General features: G+C 44.0%; 1 protein-coding gene across 7 annotated transcripts in view; it reads right to left on the bottom strand.

Moving 5' to 3' along the window:
• Positions 1 to 12,857: 12,857 nt before the first annotated feature.
• Positions 12,858 to 20,486, bottom strand: part of LOC127659275 (unconventional myosin-Ib-like) — a 130,923-nt gene continuing 123,294 nt past the window's right edge. For all 7 annotated transcript variants that reach the window (XM_052149023.1, XM_052149021.1, XM_052149022.1 and 4 more), the window contains 4 exons: positions 18,153 to 18,285; positions 17,871 to 18,023; positions 15,075 to 15,205; positions 12,858 to 14,985 (listed from right to left, as the gene is read on the bottom strand). In XM_052149023.1, the coding sequence (XP_052004983.1) occupies positions 14,856 to 14,985; positions 15,075 to 15,205; positions 17,871 to 18,023; positions 18,153 to 18,285 (547 nt within the window). In that variant the 3' untranslated portion in view covers positions 12,858 to 14,855. The remainder of the gene's footprint in view (positions 14,986 to 15,074; positions 15,206 to 17,870; positions 18,024 to 18,152; positions 18,286 to 20,486) is intronic.

A 20,486-nucleotide genomic window follows, 5' to 3' on the forward strand; every position in this document is an offset into this window, starting at 1 on the left:
GCCTAATTTGTCGGTACTGTAGCCTACTTCAGTTTATAATAACGGTTCCCTCTCGAGAGGTCTCTCCTATTGCGTAAGTAGCTTAGGCTATGGGAAAACTCTGTTTCTCGAGAAATATTGAAGTCTTTATGTAAAACGCATTGCAGCTGCACAGCAGACAGCAATGAGCGAGGCAGCTCGGTCATTGGCTGTGCTGCGGCAACTTGCTCGAACCAATGACGGGACGACTCTGAACGCGCGACCAATGAGCACGCGCTTCGCGCCCGAGCGCTACACGCGCTCAGAGCACGGCAAGATTAGCGTGGCTAAGGCTATATATTAGGCGCCCCGTCATGAGAGTTCTTTAGATTTAATCTCCTTCAGCGAAGACCTTCTCTTCGCTGGATCCTCCGGATTGTTGGAGTCTTTTCGCCCGCCGTTGACAAGCCTACAGCAGGACTGCTAAGAGGACGCCGGCGCCTTCAGCCGCCTTCGAAGCCTTCTGCTACGCCATCCGGCGCGCATCACTGATATCCTTTTTACTTACAAGTGTTCGCCTCTGCGACGCTTTTGATTTAAGTAAAGAGCAATTTTCGAGGCGTTGTTCCAAATGCCTTTAACCTGCGCCTCGTGCAGAGGCCCTCTTCCTGACGGGGACCATCACGTTATCTGCACTCGCTGCCTGGGACCTGACCACGCAGAAGCTGCTCTCATTCAGGGCGGATGCCCCGAATGTGACTCCCTGGGCCTCGCCGAAGCGCGCTCGCTTTGCCGCTTCGCTGCAAACGAGCCTGCTTCCACCGTGCTGCCGTCTCCTCCGTTCGAGCCGCGCAAGAAAAAGCGCCGCTCACAGAGGCTGCCAGAGCACACGGAATTCAGTGACGTCACGCCGGTCCAGTCCCCGCGTGCTTCACCACTACCCAAGATCTCCCCGCCGCCAGTCCATTTCACGCAGGGGGACCAGCACCCCTCCAACAGAGCGGTGGGTCTCGTCTCGTTCGGCGCGTCAGGGGACGACGGTGAAAAGGATGACAGCCTTTCTATTGACACTGCATCCGACGACTGGCCGGGCTCGGCCTTCGACCCCGCGCCGTCGACATTAGCGGACACGAGCACGGGCACCAGCATGGACTCTGAGATCGTCCGCATCCTGTCCAAAGCCGTGGAAGACCTTGGGCTCGACTGGTCTTCTCCGGAAGAACCTGCCCGCAGCCGGCTGGACGAGTGGTTCCTGCAGGGGCGCCGGCAGGCCCCTCGACAGAGACCCTCCCCTTTCTTCCCCGAAGTTCACGACGACCTCACAAAGTCGTGGAAAGCCCCGCACTCTGCTTGCCTGAAGCCTTCTTTCTCTTCCTCGCTCTCCTCGGTGGACGGCGCGAGAGAAAGAGGCTACGAGGGAACCCCGCCCCTCGAAGAAGCTGTGGCCAACCATCTGTGCCCACCCTCCACCGCTGGATGGAAAGCCAAAGCTTCTCATCCCTCGAAGCCCTGCCGATCTACCTCAGCTCTCGCCGGCCGCGCATACGCCGCCACCGTCCAAGCTGCGTCAGCGCTTCATTCCATGGCTGTTCTACAAGTTTATCAGGCCAAACTTCTCCGCACCATGGACGAGTCGGGACCTGAACCTGAGGCTTTCAAGGACCTGCGCAGTGCCACTGACGTAGCACTGCGAGCCACAAAGGCCACCGCCCAATCCATCGGCCGGGCCATGGCTAACCTGACTGTCCTTGAGCGCCATCTGTGGCTGACGCTAACAGAGATGAAGGACGCCATTTCTTGACGCGCCTATCGCTCCAAGCGGCCTGTTCGGACCGGCGGTAAAACAGTTTGCTGAACGCTTCACTGAAGCTCGGAAGGATTCGCAGGCTATGCGTCACTTCCTGCCCAAGCGCTCCAGCTCATCTCAGAGCCGCCAGAGACCGCCTCAGCAGCAGCAGCGAGCCAGGGCAGCGCCCCGCCTCCCAGCCAAAGAGCAGACCTGAAACGGACGCTCGACGCCGCTCGCATTCCGCTAACCGAAGGAAGCCGCCTGAGCAACGGGGTCCTCGGCCCAAGATCGTGCTGAACCCGGAGCCTCGTAAGTCTTCCTAGCAATAGGAAGAAAAAGAGAGAGTGCGTGTCTCGCAAAAGCCGGACCACTCGCTCCTTACAGGCGGCTGGAAATGTCTGTACAGCAGTCAATGGGCCAGTCACAGAACTCGCTCACCTGCAATCAAACGCCGTTTTAACGGCAACACACAGAAATCACAAAAAGAGTCATTTTCTGCCTGTGTCACGTGTACACACTAAAGTGCGCATTCCCACGTATCAATACTGTCCAAACAGTGCCGAATACTTCCCCAGCTCCAGCTGGACGCACCATATATGTAGATCGTGTGCCTATTGTCATGTATGCACCACTACACGCAAGCACTGTTCCCACAGTTATAAACACTTCCCCAGTAAAAGCGGGAAATACTATAAAGGTAGCGCGCGTGCCTGCTGTCCTGCATGCACCCCTACACACAAACACTGTATGCATAGCCAAAAAACCCCCGCCGCGAGCGGGAGGCTTTAAGAAAGTGCCGCGCGTGCCTACTACGTTATATGCACCCCCACCCATAAGCACTGCCCATACAGTTTCAAACAGTTCTCTGTCTCATGCCGCAAGCATCACAGATGCGACGCACGAGCTAAGAAACTCCCGCTAAGAGCGGGAAGCTTTATGAAAGTGGCGCGCGTGCCTATTACAATGTATGCACCCCCACCCGTAAACACTGTCGATACAGTTTCAAACATTTCTCTGTCTCATGCCGCAAGCATCACGGATGCGACGCGCAAGCCAAGAAACTCCCCGCTAAGAGCGGGAAGCTTTATGACAGTGGCGCGCGTGCCTATTACGATGTATGCACCCCCACCCGAAAACACTGTCCATACAGTTTCAAACATTTCTCCAGCTCATGCTGCGAGCATTTCGGAGATAGCGCGCGTGCCTGTAATCTCACACGCACCCCTGCACTCGGCACTCAACAAGGCTGCTCAGCGCGCGCCCGCGCCTCTGACAGCTGTAAGCTCAGTGTTAGCACAAGGCAATCATCCTAGATCTCAGACATCTGAACAAAGCTTTAATGATTCGCTCGTTCAGAATGTTAACGACCAAACAGATCCTCACGCAAGTTCGCCCCGGGGATTGGTTTCAGTGGATTTGAAAGACGCTTACTTTCACATTCCGATAGCGCCTCATCACAGGCCTTTTCTGAGATTCGCTTTCGAGGGACAGTCATACCAGTACACAGTACTACCATTCGGCCTATCATTGGCCCCCCCGTACATTCACGAAATGTATGGACGCAGCACTTTCCCCCCTGAGACAGCGGGGAGTGCGAATACTGAATTACCTCGACGATTGGCTAATCATAGCACAATCAGAGAGTCAGTTAACGACGCACAGATCTTGGATTATCAGCCATCTAGAATGCCTGGGTCTGAGAATCAATTTTGCAAAGAGCGTGCTATCCCTCAGCCAGAATATCTCTTTTCTGGGAATAGTGCTAGACTCAGTGCAGGTGACGGCGCGACTCTCATCAGAGCGCACGCTCTCTATTTGACGCCTTGCAACATCATTCAGACCGGGCGCGCGCGCCCCCGTCAAACGATTTCAAAGGATGCTCGGTCTCATGGCCTCGGCATCAGCTGTACTCCAGCTAGGATTGTTGCACATGCGTCCTCTCCAACGCTGGCTCAAGAGCCATGTCCCCACTCACGCATGGCGCACGGGCCACTTTTTAATCAGAGCAAATCATGGCTGTATAAAAGCCCTGACGCCCTGGAAAGCCGTCGACTGGTATCGAACCGGCGTGAGTCTGGGCGTGAACACACGGAGAAAAATGATCACGACAGATGCCTCCAAAATAGGATGGGGGGCCCTTTACGAGGGCAGGCCTGTCTCCGGCTTTTGGTCAAACCCGGAAAAGCGCCTACATATAAACTGTCTGGAAATGAAAGCGGTCGCCTTGGCTCTCAGAGCCCGGCTTCCGTACCTGAAAAACGAACACGTCCTGGTCCGAACGGACAACATGACGGTAGTATCGTATATAAATCGCCAGGGTGGACTCAGGTCGAGCTCCCTGCACTCTATGGCCAGGGAGCTCATCTCATGGTCACAGCACCACTTGCGCCGCTGAGAGCAGCGCATGTGCCAGGCGTCCTGAACCAGGGAGCGGACATGCTGTCCAGAGACAAGGTTCTCCCAGGAGAATGGTCTCTCCACCCCTGACGGTTCAGTGGTTATGGCAAACCTTTGGCAAGGCGGAGGTCGACCTCTTGGCCTCCAGGGAAAATGCGCACTGCCCCTTTTCTTCTCAAAAGCACGGACGCTGCCGCCCATGTCTGGCCGAGCCGCCCCTTGTATGCTTTTCCCCGATCGCGATGCTACCTCAGGTCATCAGTCGGATCAGGGAAGTGAAATGTGCAGTGCTCCTGGTAGCCCCTCTCTGGAAAAACCAGACGTGGTTTCCAGAACTGATGCAGATGATGCAATCTGCCCCATGGCCGATTCCGCTGAGGCTAGACCTCCTCAGGCAGGCCAACGGGATGATTCTTCATCCCCGCCCCGATCTGTGGGCCCTCCATGCATGGCCCCTCAACGGGTTCCCGAGAATCTCCCCAGTGGAGTTTTGAGAACCATCACGGAGGCGCTTGCGCCCTCTACGAGATGCTTATATGCCCAAAAGTGGAAAGTGTTCAGTGACTGGTGTGATACCAAGAGCTTGAACCCCAAATCGTGCGAGATACCAAGTGTACTCGCCTTTTTTGCAAGAGCTGCTGGAGGCGGGCCGCACACCCTCCACGCTCAAAGTCTATGTGGCTGCCATAGCGGCGTCACACAATCCTGATAAAGGACGTTCATTAGGGGAAAAACGACCTAATCATTCGTTTCCTAAGAGGCGCTAGGAGGATGAACCCCCCTCGCCCCCCTTCGGTGCCGATCTGGGACCTGGCCACGGTCCTGGACACACTCAAGAGTGACCCGTTCGAACCTCTCCGAACCGTGCACCTTAAACAGCTCTCGCTCAAAACTGCACTCTTGCTGGCGCTCGCCTCAGTCAAGAGAGTGGGTGACCTGCACGCGCTGTCATCAAGCGCTGCTTGCCTGGAATTTGGACCTAACGACTGCAGAGTTGTCCTTAGGCCAAAGCACGGGTATATCCCTAAAGTGCTCTCCACACCCTTCAGAGTACAGGTGATATCTCTGGCAGCGCTATCGTCCCCAGCGGACGAAAGCGACGCTAATTTACTCTGCCTGGTTAGGGCACTCAGAGTATATTTGGAACGTTCTGCCCCGTTCAGACAGACGGAACAATTATTCGTATGCTTTGGTGGCCGCACTAAAGGTCTCGCAGTTTCAAAGCAAAGAATATCGCGCTGGATAGTGGATGCTATAGCGCTGGCTTATGAAGCCAAGGGCCTTCAGTGTCCCTTAGGCGTCAGAGCTCACTCTACGAGGAGCATGGCCTCCTCGTGGGCGTGGTCGAGTGGGATACCCATTGAAGATATTTGTGCGGCGGCAGGCTGGGCCTCGCCTTCGACATTTATCAGGTTTTATAACCTACAGGTCCCCTCATTGCATTCCAACATTCTATCAGCCTGACTGTAGAATGGACTGGAGTATGTATATGCTGAGCATTATCTCCTCCCTTATAGGTCCGTCTCTGACTGACTTAGAGGATTTTTTATGCATATCAATACATAGAAAAATCAGTACATAAGTTATGTGCTTGTGTTTTTACAATGAGCGCCCCACCATGGACCTCCTTGGGGCAAAGGCGCTCTGTATTTTCCCATTATATAGCTCGCCGTTGGCCGGCTTGTTGGATAATCACTTTGCTTTAAGGCTCAGGCATCCACCTCTGGCTTTATAGAGCGAAGTCAGCACGCACGGCGTTTTGCATGGTGTTCCCATAGCGTAAGCTACTTACGCAATAGGAGAGACCTCGGTTACTAACGTAACCTTGGTTCCCTGAGAGGAGGGAACGAGTATTGCGTAAGCTGCCTTGCTTGTGCTTGGTCAGTTCGCTTCAGTCGATTGAACCTAAAGAACTCTCATGACGGGGCGCCTAATATATAGCCTTAGCCACGCTAATCTTGGCGGGCTCTGAGCGCGCACTCATTGTTCGAGCGTTCAGAGTCGCCCTGTCATTGGTTCAAGCAAGTTGCCGCAGCACAGCCAATGACCGAGCTGCCTCGCTCATTGCTGTCTGCTGTGCAGCTGCAATGCGTTTTACATAAAGACTTCAATATTTCTCGAGAAACTGAGTTTTCCCATAGCGTAAGCTACTTAAGCAACACTCGTTCCCTCCTCTCAGGGAACCGAGGTTATGTTAGTAACCGAGTCGTTATCTCCCCTAAACCGTGCTCATACTGTTTTTATATAAGTATATAGCCGAATGTCCAGTAAAACGGTTCTCAATTACATATTTTCTGTTAGACAATGGAACGGAACTTAGCTAACGTTACATGTTTATGAGTTTGAAGAAGGTTTATTGTTGTGTTTGGATAAGTAAAATGTATAGAGTCTGTAAATATACGATCTGAATTCGGAGAGTTCAGAAACCGAACCGGAATGAACTAAAACTCTGATTAGTAGTGAATATACGGGCATGCCAAGAAAAAATGGTCAAATTAAATGTTTTGAATTAAAACAAAGGAGAAGGCAGCTGCTATGTGATCACTGATTGGTTCCTGCTAACACAGCGTGAACATGCACAGCTCATTCATGTCTATGTCCGCTGGCGTGCAGTCAACGGAATGTGCTGCTCCTCTCAGCCGCTCACTGAACAGAGCAGACGCAGCGGGGAAGTAAGACCTCACGCTTGCAGTACTGGCGATATTTGGAATTTGGAAAGTTGCTAAGGTTTGTCCAAAAAGTCGCTAGATTTGTCGCTAGTCGTTTTTTTGAAAAAAAATGTCGCTAAAGGGGTCTGAAAAGTTGCTAAAAATAGCGACAAAGTCGCTAAGTTGGCAACAATGGTTGAGCTAGAAATGGATGTGTCTGGGATGGCCTGTTGCAGGGGGTTTGGCCTCTGCTGTGTTCCCAGACTGCACAATGGTGGGAACTCTGTGAGGGCAGCTCTGCTGTTTGGTGCTATTTTTAAACACAACATCCACAATATGTCAAGGGCTGCTCCACTGGGATCTTCCACCAGCAGTCTCCAAAAGCCACGGAATTTAACCTGGGACAACTCTCCAAATGTGATGGAAAAACATCTGGGAAAGGCTGCACCCATACAAGGTTCTCTCTCTCTTTCCCTTCATTATTTGTTCTTTGGTCTGTGCCAAAAGATGTCTGTATAGAAACTACCTTTCTTTGGAGTATTTAAATCTCAGTCATTCGGGCAATGAGGGCTGTTGGTGGCCTTATGGTTGAAAATCTGGGCTGTTGTAGACTGAAAAAGCAGGCTGCAGGTTCAGTCCCATGTAGAAATGATCTAGGAATTGGAGTTTTACCTGCAATGAGGGCTAGACCGTTAGGTAAGTAAATGAGTGTGCTGCAGGCTTGTCCATTCATAATTGAGTTGAGAATTCCTTTTTAGGCTGATGTGAGTAATTTATAAAATGTTTTTATTACTTTGTCTTATCCCAGCTTAAAAAGGATATTTCACCCAAAAATGAGAATTCTCTCATCGTTTACTCACCCTCATACCATCCCCAGTTGTGTATGACTTTCTTCTGCTGGACACAAAGATTTCTAAAAGCATATCTCAGCTCTGTAGGTCTATATAATGCAAGTGAATGGTGACTTGAACTTTGTAGGTCGTAAAAGACAGCACTGAATTCATATAACGTCCCTTGTGCTCTTGAAATAGACCAAATTACAGTTTTACATTTTACCATTATTTTATCATTATAATGCGTATACAAGAGTTTACATGTCAGGAAAGTTTTTTTATTTTATTTTTTTTTTTTTACAAATAATTGCTATTTCTGGCTAAGATATTCTGAATTATCATTAAATTGTATGAATGTTTCATACAAAGATCGATTTGTGAAAATGTTCTCAAATATGTTTTTGCAGATCTGCTGGATTTTAGTGGGTGCACTGACGTAGCACCGAAAAATGTATGTATGTAGCTGTACCTTAAAAATTTGACCACAGAGGGTGAAGAAAGTCTCACTGCAAACTGGAATATGGCGTTCCCTATCGATACAGTTCACTCAATATTGCAGTAAGCGCTTTTGGGGAAATCCTTCTTCGACGACCTAATTGAATCCCTTATAATAAGAAGACAATAATAACAAGAAGACCGTATAATAACGGCAATCTTATGATTGGCAATGGTGCTTGAGCCCTGCCCCTTTAGGCAAGCAGTTTGCGTATATAAGTGGATGCGCGAACACCTTTTCTTCAGAATTTACTTCCTTCAAGACTGACATTGTCTCATCTTGACTACGACAAACATCTAGTCTTGAACAGTCCTCTATTCACCATTGATGGACATCCTCCAGTGGACAGGATTTCCCTCAGTGCCTGCAGCGAAAGGTTTACCCGCCCCCTCTAGTGTTCTGGTGAAGAGTCTCTCCGCCTTGCTGCCAGCATCGGGTTCGTCACCTCAGCGAGACACTGACCCGTTTTCCTCAGCATTCCGTCTGGAGCGTGACGTAAAACACTCGATAAAGAGCCGTTTGTGTGCATGTGTCTTTTTAAAGAGGATGTATCGCAAGTGTTCATGCCAGCGACACATTGCTCCATCAGATCAACATGACAGCTGTGTTCGTTACCTGGGCCACACCCTTGCTGAAGCAGCTCTCGTGGGGACAGACTGCCCTCACTGTGAGAACATGAGTCTCCAGACGCTTCGTTGAGAGACGATTCCACCTCTTGCGCCCTCCAAACCGCTTCCTTTGTGTTAAGTCTTGAGCAACCACATGAGGAAGTATGGCAGGGCCGTGAGGTAGAGATGGAAAAATTAGAGGAGGATCTTTCACAAGCCCCTTGATCTTCCCATGCAGTGTCCTCACCAGTGCAGTACGCATGTGATGACCTCTGGCCATCTATAGATGAGCATGATGTTGTCATATTCAGCGGGTCTGATGGTAGTAATGATGCAGTGTCCCTCACAGCTTCAGACATGGGAGAATGGTCCATGGAGGATGTTGCAGCCCCTCCCCCCAGCGAGGGTGAGAAAGTAAGCACAGGCCACTGACAGAGAGCTTCTTCGCGTCCGCGCATGGGCGGTTGAGGAGCTCGGTCTTCGAGTGGTCCTCTCCAGAGTAGCCGGTAAAATCTCGCTTGGATGAGTGGTTCCTGCAGGTTGGCTGCTGCCAGTAGACCACAGCCTGGAAAACTGCACCATTCTTCCCGGAAGTCCACTAAGAGCTCATGAAGACTTGGCGTGTGACCTATTAGCGACATATCTTATCACTTGTATGCGGATGATATCCAACTGTATTGCTCCTTTAAGGAAACTGAGTTGTTTAAATTGTCCTCTTTAATTAACTGTCTGTCTAGTATTAAAAAGTGGTTATGTGAGAACTTTTTGCTTCTCAATTCTGACAAAACAGAAACACTAATTATCGCCCCTGAAAGTAAAATCCCAAAGATAATACAACATATTGGCAACTTAGGCCCGTCTGTCCATCCGAGCCTCAGGAGCTTAGGTGTTGTCTTTGAGTCAGCTATGTCCTTGGAGCTTCATTCGAAACAATTAGTTAGAAACTGCTTTTTTCAATTGAGGAACATTTCAAAATTAAGATCATCTGTGACTAAAGGTGAGTTAGAGATGATTATTCATGCATTCATCTCCTCCCGTTTAGACTATTGTAACAGTCTTTTTACGTGTTTGAGTAAGAAGGAGCTTCATCAGCCTCCAGGTTGTTCAGAACTCTGCTGCAAGGCTTTTAACCCGCGTTAAGAGAAGAGAACACATCACACCTGTTTTAGCTTCACTTCACTGGTTACCAGTCCAGTATAGAATTCATTTTAAAATTCTAGTTCTTACTTTTAGAGCCTTGCATGGCCAAGTCCCTACCTACATCACTGACCTGATACAGCCGCACACTCCTACCCGGAGTCTCAGGTCTTTAGATCAGATGCTATTAGTTGTTCCCTGTACCCATTTTAAAACTAGAGGGGACCAGTCATTCCAGGCAGTCGCTCCCAGGCTGTGGAATGCTTTGCCTCTTGTTTTACGTTGTGCGAACTCAGTTGATTCTTTTAAAAAACAACTGAAGACTTTGCTCTTCAAGCAGGCTTTTGGTTAGTCGAGGGGTTTTTTTATGGTTGTTTGTAGTATTTGTTGTTTGTATTTTGGGGAATGTATTTAAATTGTTTTTGTATTACATTTTACTGTGAAACACTTTGTGATGTTTATCTGTGAAAAGTGCTATATAAATAAATTTTACTTACTTTTACTTACTACTTACTATTCGTCTTGTGTCCAGGCCGGAGCTGTGGTCCTCAAAAAGTGTATCACACGGAGGAAAAGGGATATGCTAAGCTTCCCCCTATTGAAGAGGCAGTTGCAGCTCATCTCTGTCTGTCTATTGCTATGGGATGGAAACCTCGGCCTACCCACCCTTCCAAGCTATGCCGATTGACGTCTGCACTGGCTGGAAAAGCTTATATAACGGTGGGCCAGGTCGGCTCGGCGCTCCATAGCATGCTTCAAGTCTTCCAGGCCAAGCTCCTCAAAGATATAGATGAGCAAGGCCTAAATCCTGACGTGTTCAAAGAGCTCCGCACCGCCACAGATTTGCCGCTGCGAGCTACAAAGATTACCGTTCAGGGCATCGGAAAAATGAAAGTCCTAAAGGACAAGGAAATGTCTCTGTTGGTTGTGCTAAAATGCAGCAATAGCGCAGAGGAGGGATTTGCTATCCCAAGTGCAGGGCTCTCTTCCTAGAGAGCTTACTATACTTACTGCAGTGGGTGAGCTCCTTATTATGGGCAGGCTACCTGTTATAATTTTAATACAACTGCCTGTGTAGGCTCTCGTCCAATTTACTCCCACTAGAAGTCACAAGCAATTCCAATAAGAATAATCCTCCCTACCTACCTCTGGTTATGAAGGGGTTACATTTATACTATGTGTATTGTATGACTTATATAATTTATACATACCCAGCATAACATTAACTTCCCGCCTGGTTGTTAACATGTGGGGTTATTCATTATTCTATACCCTTGAAATATGTTGTCATAAGTCACTGCCCGATGGGCCAGTGACCTCATATACATATTCTTTTACAAGTGTTTATACCCTGGTGTATTTCTCGGGTATGACGTCATGTGGGTGGGATGGGACTCTGTTCCCCAAAAGCGTTTACCGCAATGTCGAGTGAATTGAATCTATAGGGAACATCTCCGGTTACACATGTAACCTCGGTTCCTTGAGATGAAGGGAATGAGACATTGCCTTTCGAGACCTGGGAGGGTGACAAGGGGAGGAAAAAAGATTAGAGGAAAAGGGCAAGGCAGATCAACAATGAGAGAGAAAGAGAGGAGAGAGTGAAAAAAAATTGCTAGTTTGTTCCCCGACTACTCCTCCACCCTCTGGGGGATGACAGCCGCTCCTCCCCGGGCAGACCGGAGTGAGTCCTCTGACCCCTGGCGGATGGAATACCCCTCTGTATTCTGGCGGCCGGTAGCAAGCCCCTCTGTCCCTGGCAGTGGCTTCACCGCTTCTGACGGCCAGCAGAGAGCCCCTCCTCCCCTCGCGGACAGCGACATGAAAAAATTCATGTGTTTCTTTTTAAAGGGGGTGTAGTACAGGAAATTACTTCCCTGTCTGTATGAATAAATTAAATATGTTGTATGGAAAAGTGCAATCCCCAACAACTGCTTATGTCTTATTTTTGCATATATCCACAGAAAAGTAGCCTTCTTCAGACTACAATTTAAATACAAATCTACTCCCTACCACACTGGTTAAGCAAGTGTGATTTCCAATTTAAAAAATTACATAAATAAATTGACAAAACAGGTTACCATGGCCAACCTACACACAAACAACTTCCAATGAATAAGTCCTAAATTCATCCATAAGTGTGGGCACATCAACCCATCAATTTGGGAAAACTTCACAAATGTGTGTTATTAGTCTTAAACAACATTGGACATCATTTTAAATATGAAAAAATAATAAGTTCCTTTTTCAAGTTTTTGAATCACTTCCATCAAAATGTGTGGGCTATATTCCATATCATGAGTATCATCATCATTTACAAAAAATGTAAATAATATTACCATATACTTTATTGCTTATATCGCCCACCCCATCACATGGTTATCCAACAGTATTTGTTTTCTCCAGGAAGAAGTATTATATTGTGTATTCAGAAATCAGTTTAAAAAAAAAAGTTTATTTTTGCAATTCTGTTTCTGTTTTCTTTAAATTTCAATTAATTTCTGGAATTTGAAATAAGATAGCAAAAATGATACAGAATTGTTGTTTGAATATAGGCGATTTTTTTTTATTTTTATAATCATACCTGATTTTACCACAACCCTGTTCTCATAAAACACATGGTGTATTTCCAGACACATTAGATAAAAATTATCTACAATATTGTTAAAAAGATAATTGCATGTATTAAATTGAAATGAAGATGTCTTCAGAAATGTTATCAGAAAGTCCGGTGGTGGACATTTTGTGGTGCTGTATGGCAAAAGTCTTTCCATCTGTTTTGATGGCTGTGTTAATTGTTAAGACAGATGTCTAATCAGGGAATAATTAGGCATAGTAGAAATAATGATGCAATTATATTTGGTCACAAAACATGGATTAATTAAATTACTCTTGTGTAAAGATATTGGGGAATTCCAAATTCAACTCATGACCTAAAAGGGAATTTTGCCCAAATGGCAAAAAATAAATACTCAAGAAAATCTATTTGGGCTAGTCATGCATTTATTGTTTTGCACTAAATATATATTTTACATATAAACATAAGCTAAATTGTATGGCATTAACAAATCAGTCCTATTTGTAATACATATTTCTCAAAGATAATACAAATTATTATTTTCAACACATCCAAGATTCTTTTTCAGATACCTCAACAATTTACTCCATTCCTATCTTGGCGAGCTTCGCTCAATGCACTCAATCTAGTATCGGAGTGTATAATGTGTACATTTCAAAACAACAAAGCACAATTGATTAGCCAAAATCATTTATGTATTGCTTTTATTTAAAAAATGATTACTTGTCATTTATTACACTTAGTAGTTAATGAAAAACTTCCATGTTTTCAGTCTTTCAGAACAGGTTACATTTAATCACACACAAAAAAATTCATACAACACTTATTTTCCTCTTTCAAATCCAACTCCTGACATGGAAGAGGAGGATGGCTTACTGCATCAAAGTGACACTCTGCGGAATCACAGCGCTTAATTCAGCTTCCTTTACTGAAGAGGAAGATAAACCACTCCCCTAATATCTACTTATGTTTTTACTGTAAATATACAAAAAACACATCATGGAACTTAAGCAGAGAAGTTAAGTTGGTGGGCCTTGTCTTCAGAAGTTCAGGAGTACAAAATGTCCACTAAAACAACTTCGCATTAAACACAATTGAAAAAGCATCAACCACGATTCTGGTATGTGGGTAAACGTAAGCAGAATGTAGTGTGTGCCTTCACGTCCAAAGAATGCATGAATGCTCACACTCAAAGATCTGGGTCAGGCCTTAAGAAAATCACTGCATTTATTTATAGCAGATGTGAGCAAGCCAAAAATAAAATGATGCAGCCCACATTCCAATGGCAAAAACGCATTTACATTTTGCCTCAACACAGCTATAGGACAACAAATACCAGCTATTATTAGCCTGCTACCATACGAGTCCACACAAGTTCTACAGTTCATGTACATGCTGCTTACATTACCCCATGACAGTAAAGGGACTGACTGAAGTGGACTTAATGCAGATCGTACCAGCCAGGGCTTTAGTATGCCAACCGTCTAGACAACCAGTGCAGCATCAACACAGACGCGAAAATCACCAAATCGCTCAAATTTTTAGGGTGTTTCATCCCACCGTTGGAGATTCCATCATGCATGCCATTAATGTAAAAAGAGCGATTTATCAGTTTCCACACTGAAATTGTGAGGAAGTGGTTTCCATGATGATACCCTGATTTACAGAATGTGAAGAATAAGTGTTCATGAACTAAATACATGTGGGAAAAAAGAATGATTTGAAACAATATTGTTTGGCATTCATCATTAAACTGAAAATAAAAATCATTATTTGGCTTATAAATAAGAAAGTTTCTGCACTATAACATATATAAGATAATGTCTTATATAGGAACAGCTAAATGGCACACGATTGTGGATCGCAAATTCCCGTTTCATTTGGCAAAATTAAAATGAGTAGTTTTCAATAAATGTCTTCGCTACAAACAATGAAAATAGAACAGGAAAATAAACACTAATAAACCAACCGACCAGCCTGTCTTTCCTGACCACCAGACACCCCAGTGAAAAAGTGCAATCTTACATTTTGTAGCCCAACCAAACTCTTTCAGCATCTCTATGTACTTGGTTTCAAACAATAAGCAGCCCACACAAACATGGCAAACTAGAAACCAGTTCAAAGGCCTTACAAATCTCGTTGTCATCACTTTGGTTTCCATTAAGTCCAATTAAAGAGAATTTCTCATGTGTCCCAAGATTTGTGAAGAAAGAAAGTTAGACTTCCACTCCACCGTTAAAAGCTGTAAAAGGTAAAACTTTAGGTACCCAAATACTGTGAATAATTATGCAATGATTTTGACTATATAGAATCAGAAATTACAAGAAAATCAGAATTGTGTGATCATTATGGGTTTACGGGGGGCAGAATGTCAGAGTTCTTATCCCTGAAGTGGGCGAAAGGGTTTTAGTCCTTTATGGTGATGGAACGGACACCTCCAGAAGCCGGTTGTTTTTACGCTTGCAGGAGACACTGTTGCCGTTCTTTGGAGCACCCTGGATGAATTTTACGCACACTTTATCTTGCTTGAACTGCACGAGGAATCTGAAAGGGAACGAGAGACAGTTGTTATGTTGAAGTATTTAAAGGGTGATTCTGGAAAAAAAACAAGGGTAGAAACGTGGGACACGCACTCATCTGAAATGTCGATTTTGATTTGAATCCTGTCAGCTGAAGCTGCACCTGTGCGATGGAGTTTGGTGATTATCTCAATAAGACGGTCACTGCTCAGCAAAAAGTCCCCTTTGGATGCTGACGTGGCACCCTAGAGAGAGAGCATATCCATAGAAATGCTTGTGAGCGCAGATCCAGCTACAGGAGGATACGGTGAGTGCAGAAACAGGATGACCTTTAAACCACGGACTAACTAGGTACGACAACGTTGCAGCAACAAGCCATTTGTTTGTCCAAATGAACGTGAAACTGAAACACAATCTTAGCCAATCAAACCGTATTTGATGTTTAATATGCATTTATTAATATGCATTATAAGCAGGATTTTGGACAAATGCAATTTCCCGATGTGTAGGGCTAGTCAGCGCTATGCCTCAAAAATGGAAACTGAACGTTCTACAAAATCGCTCGTCATGTTCCGTTGTTTTGGACTAAAATCAGATTTACACAGAAGAGATAACTTTAATTGTTTGTTACTTTGTTGAGTCATGACTGGTTGAAGGAACATTCCGGGTTCAATACAAGTAAAACTCAATCGACAGCATTGTGGAGATTGTGGGATGATGCTTATTACCACAAAACTAATTTTGACTCGTTCCTCGTTTATTAAAAAAATTAATAAATCTGAGTGACATGAGACTTACAATGGAAGTGAATGAGCCCAGTAAATAAACGTTAAAATACACACTGTTTCAAAAGTACAGCCACAAGATGTAAACGTTACACACCATTTCAAGGACTATTCGTCAGTTTAAGGATCTGACGTCTTTGTTCCTTGAACATTTCCGGCTAGTTGTGAAACTCATTCAAAACAACAGAGGGAGCGGTTTAATTTATAGACCCAGTTTACACCTGGTATTAAGATGTGTTTTTGGTGATCCGATCACATGTGATCAGTGCTAAATACAGGTCTATATGGGGTCTAAAACTTTTTGTGAGCGGATCACAAAAACCACATACAAATGTGGTCAAAAACACATCTGAACTTAGTGTAAATGCTAATCCGCCCTTAATGCGTCCTGGCATTAGCAACGCACCACCACTCACTTGTCAATCAACCATTGCGCGAAAACAAGAGTTTAAACTTTGACATTTCCGAGCGGCTTTTAAAGGAATTAACTGTCCGATCGGAAAATTTTAAGCGGATACGAACACAAGCATGAGATCTTCACAGATCTTCTTCAGTGTATCTGATATCAACATACTGGGACACTTATGAGAAGCACGAACATCTGAAACTCAGGTAAATACAGGTAATCCATTAAAATAACGGGCGATTCTGTTGAACTGTTGCTTCTGTGCTTAGATTACATTTAAACTGCATCTGGGAGAAATAGCATGTTGCGTATTTCATGCTTTCTTTGTCTTCTGTTATGTTGTGATTTAATGTCAAGCAGTAACACACTGACATGGTGATTGCTGTATGTAGTCATGAATCAGAGTCCATCCCCTCCAAATCCGTCCACAAGTGGTCACAGGAGACGCCTTTAAGCGACCAGATGTAAACAGTGATGCGTCTCACCTGAACATATGTGGTCAGATCACCCGAGACCAACCTTATTATCAGGTGTAAATGTGGTCATAGTGACTTGAACACAATTAACTTTACTAACGATAACACAATTTTCATAAAATGTCATTATTAAAATGTGGGTTATGTTGTTCGGTGGCTGGATGTTCTCTGGATGAAAGTGTTTAGAATGCCAAGAAAGCAACCGCTAATGGACGCATGAACCTCAGCAGTGAAGCGAGACAGCTGGATACGTGCAGCTAACAACTGTAGAAGTGACTCATCTCATCTCTGGTAGGTGAACGAAATGTATGCCAACTAATTGTAAGTTTGAGAGGTAGAGCTCTAAAAGTGACTATATATCGCTGCCATTATAATGATTGAAGCTGGGAAGTATTTTAAAATTAAGTAATATTAGATTTAGTTATTTTGCAGACGCATTAACAGATTAATTTATTATAACAGGAGCGACCCAATATTCCTGATCTTTCCGCTGAGAAAATAATTATTAGCATCTAAACTACGATATGCTTTTATTGTATCTCTCATGTAGACGCTCAGTATCAACAGCACGTCTGGATGTCACTTCCGGATCTGGAAATGACACATTATTTTCAGTTTTTGCACATATATTGTTTGTTACATTTTAGCTAGACTAAAAGTACGTGCTAGTCGTTTTATTTTGACAGTTCTGGGGTATAAAAATGCTGCTACCGGAAATGCCAGTGCAAGACATGTGCATTAGCATATTCATTCCTTTGTAATAGTTTACATCCTTGAAATGGTCTATCCATTTTAACATTATTTTAGTGTGATAAAATTGTTTATTCTTTTGGTGTAAATTTCTATCCTATATCACAAATTTGTTATCATGATCATTGATATCACGTATCATAATCGTAATCCCTCTAGGTAAACACAGTAACGGCAGTAAACCGCTGATTTTATCACACTAAAATCATGTTAACACCCATTTACGTCTTGTGGTTATACTATTAAAACAGTGTGAATTTGAATGTTTATAGACTGGCCCCATTTATTTCCATTGTAAATGCCTAATAACTGTGATTTATTTATTTATTTTAAAAAGGGACGAGTCCAAATTACTTTTTTGTGGTAATCAACATCATGCCACAAATGCTGTCGATTGAGCTTAACTTTTGAAACCGGAATATTCCTTTGAAATTCTTTCAGTATATTTCAAGCAAAACACGTGATTCCCTTTCTCTCAATTATTCTGTCATACCGCTTTGAGCTTGAGGGCGAAAAATCCATCGTTTTGTGTGCTGACAGAGATACTGCTGAGGTCCGGAAGCGGAACGCTGGCCTTCACCTGACCGGTCTTCTGATCAGCCAGAACAAAGTTTTTCTTGGTCAGGAGGAAAAGTCTTGGAGAGCCCTAAAAAGTGAAGCAGTGATTTAAAGTTAATGAAAATGGTGAAATCACATGTTTAATTTAATTGAATAGAAATAATTTTGCCTTGGCAGGGACCTAAATCCTATAGGCACAGAGCTAAGTTGTACTCACCTTACCGTTGGCACGGTTGATTTTACTGACCACATCAGCAAGAAGAACCTTGTCATCTACTACATTGTTTAGCTTCTGGTACTTTGGGTTTTTGTTCATCTCCACATAGTCTCCTTTGAAAGGCTGCCCAACACTACAATGCAGAGGACATTGGTTATTACCATAAAATGCAATACTCAAGATTTTTTAAAAATCTAATATAAAATAGAGATAAGAGAACTACAGTGGAGGGGAAGATTTTTAGTGAATATCAACTTGAACTTTGATCTGTTCCTCACATTAAGCAATTGTGCGGCATCAGAACAATCACCATATAGTACAAAATTGTATGGACTACTTCAATGGTGCTTTTTTGTCCTTTTTGGAGCACCATCCACTTTCATTGTATGGAAAAGAGCTGCTTGGGCATTCTGCCTAAAATTATTCAGTTTTTCACAGAAGTGGTAAATGATGTCTGAATAGATCATTTTTGGATGAACTGTTCCCTTTAATGTTGCTTTCCAACAGTTGATGTCAGAAGTTTACATACACCTTCACCAAAACAATTTTTTGACAATTGACATTTAATTGTAGAAAACATTCCCTGTCTTAGGTAAGTTAGGATCTCTAGTTTAAGAATGCTAAATGTCAGAATATTAGTAGCAGAGTATGTGAGTGGAGCTGAGGGAGCGGAGCGGGTTTTTATAAAATCGGAGCGTCATTGTTTTCTCTCGCTCCAAGAGCGCTCCACTAACGCACCATCACGGGCAAAAGCAAATGGCATATAGTGAAAACTAATAATGGAATGGCGAAGGAGAACACGAGTGGGGAGGTGATTGCCATGATCAAATATTTGTTGTGAAATCCTAAAAGACGTGTCCAGATAACACGATGATAATCCATTCACATGTGGAGAGAAAATCTAAAAGGTCAGCAATGTATATAACCCCTATAAAATATTTGTAATAATCATATCAACATTTGAATCTAATGCATCTAAATCTTAACTGTAGGCTATTATGTCCCGCATTAAATAGAATTGAACTTTTAATGACGCAAAACACCAACTGAACTTGTCAACATGTTAATATTGCATAGTTTGATTTTAATCGATTGCCATCTAAATGTATTTCAATGCCGTAGGCTAATTTATACGTTTTACATTTGCTGACGAAGAAGCTCAGCAAATGCGAAGAAAAATATATATTTTTTTTTCACAGAATTATAGGGCAAGGTTAATTAAAAGAAGTGCAATAATAGAAAATAATAGGCATTTTATTTTATTTAATATTTTGTTTTTGTTCTGGTAATTTATTAAAACAAAATAATTTGGTAATTTATATTTTTGATTTAATGTTTTTTTGTGTGTTTTTTTGCATCTGGCAATTTATTTAATTGCTAAAACCAAGAGAATGCTGCTGTTATGTTTCAAATGTAAGCTATAAAAATTATTTTATTTAGTCTTTGGCTAATGTTAGTGTTCTAATAAAGCACATTGTAGTTTTTCTTCTAGTATTGTGTGTTTCTTTTTATTTAATACACCTTCTGCATGGAAGGTTGTGATTTTAAAAAGCATACTGATATAACTTTACAGCGGAGATGTAGTTAGGCGCTAATTTTGCCATGGAGCGAACATGGAGCAGGGTTTCTCTAATCCAGGAGCACGGAGCGAGTGAGGAGTGGGAAATGGACAACCCGGAGTGGAGCTGGAGCGGAGTGATTAAAGAATGCTTTTGAGTGCAGAGGGGAAATTGTTGCCGCTCAACTCCATTCGCATACTCTGATTAGTAGAGAGAATGATTTATTTCATCGTTTATTTCTTTCATCACATTCCCAGTTGGTCAACAATATGTTGCTGGAATTCTTCCAGAGAGAACTGAACTTTGGAGGTATGCTTGGGGTAATTTTCCATTTGGAGGACCCATTTGTGACTGATCAACTTCCTGGCTGATGTCTTGCTTCAATATATCCACATAATTTTCCTTCCTCATGATGCCATCTATTTTGTGAAATGCACCAGTCCCTCCTGCAGCAAAGCACCCCCACAACATACTGCTGCCACCCCCATGCTTCATGGTTAGGATGATGTTCTTCGGCTTGCAAGCCTCACTCTTTTTCCTCCAAACGTAATGGTCATTTTGGCCAAACAGTTAAATATTTGTTTCATATCAGATCAGTTGGACATTTCTCCATAAAGTAAGATCTTTGTTCCCATGTGCACTTGCAAACTGTAGTCTGTTTTTTTATGGCAGTTTTGGAGCAGTGGCTTCTTCCTTGCTGAGCAGCCTTTCAGGTTATTTCGATATAGGACATGTTTTCCTGTGGATATAGATACTTGTCTACCTGTTTCCTCCA

The sequence above is a fragment of the Xyrauchen texanus genome, chromosome 18, assembly GCF_025860055.1.
Source record: "Xyrauchen texanus isolate HMW12.3.18 chromosome 18, RBS_HiC_50CHRs, whole genome shotgun sequence".
NCBI classification, from domain to species: domain Eukaryota; kingdom Metazoa; phylum Chordata; class Actinopteri; order Cypriniformes; family Catostomidae; genus Xyrauchen; species Xyrauchen texanus.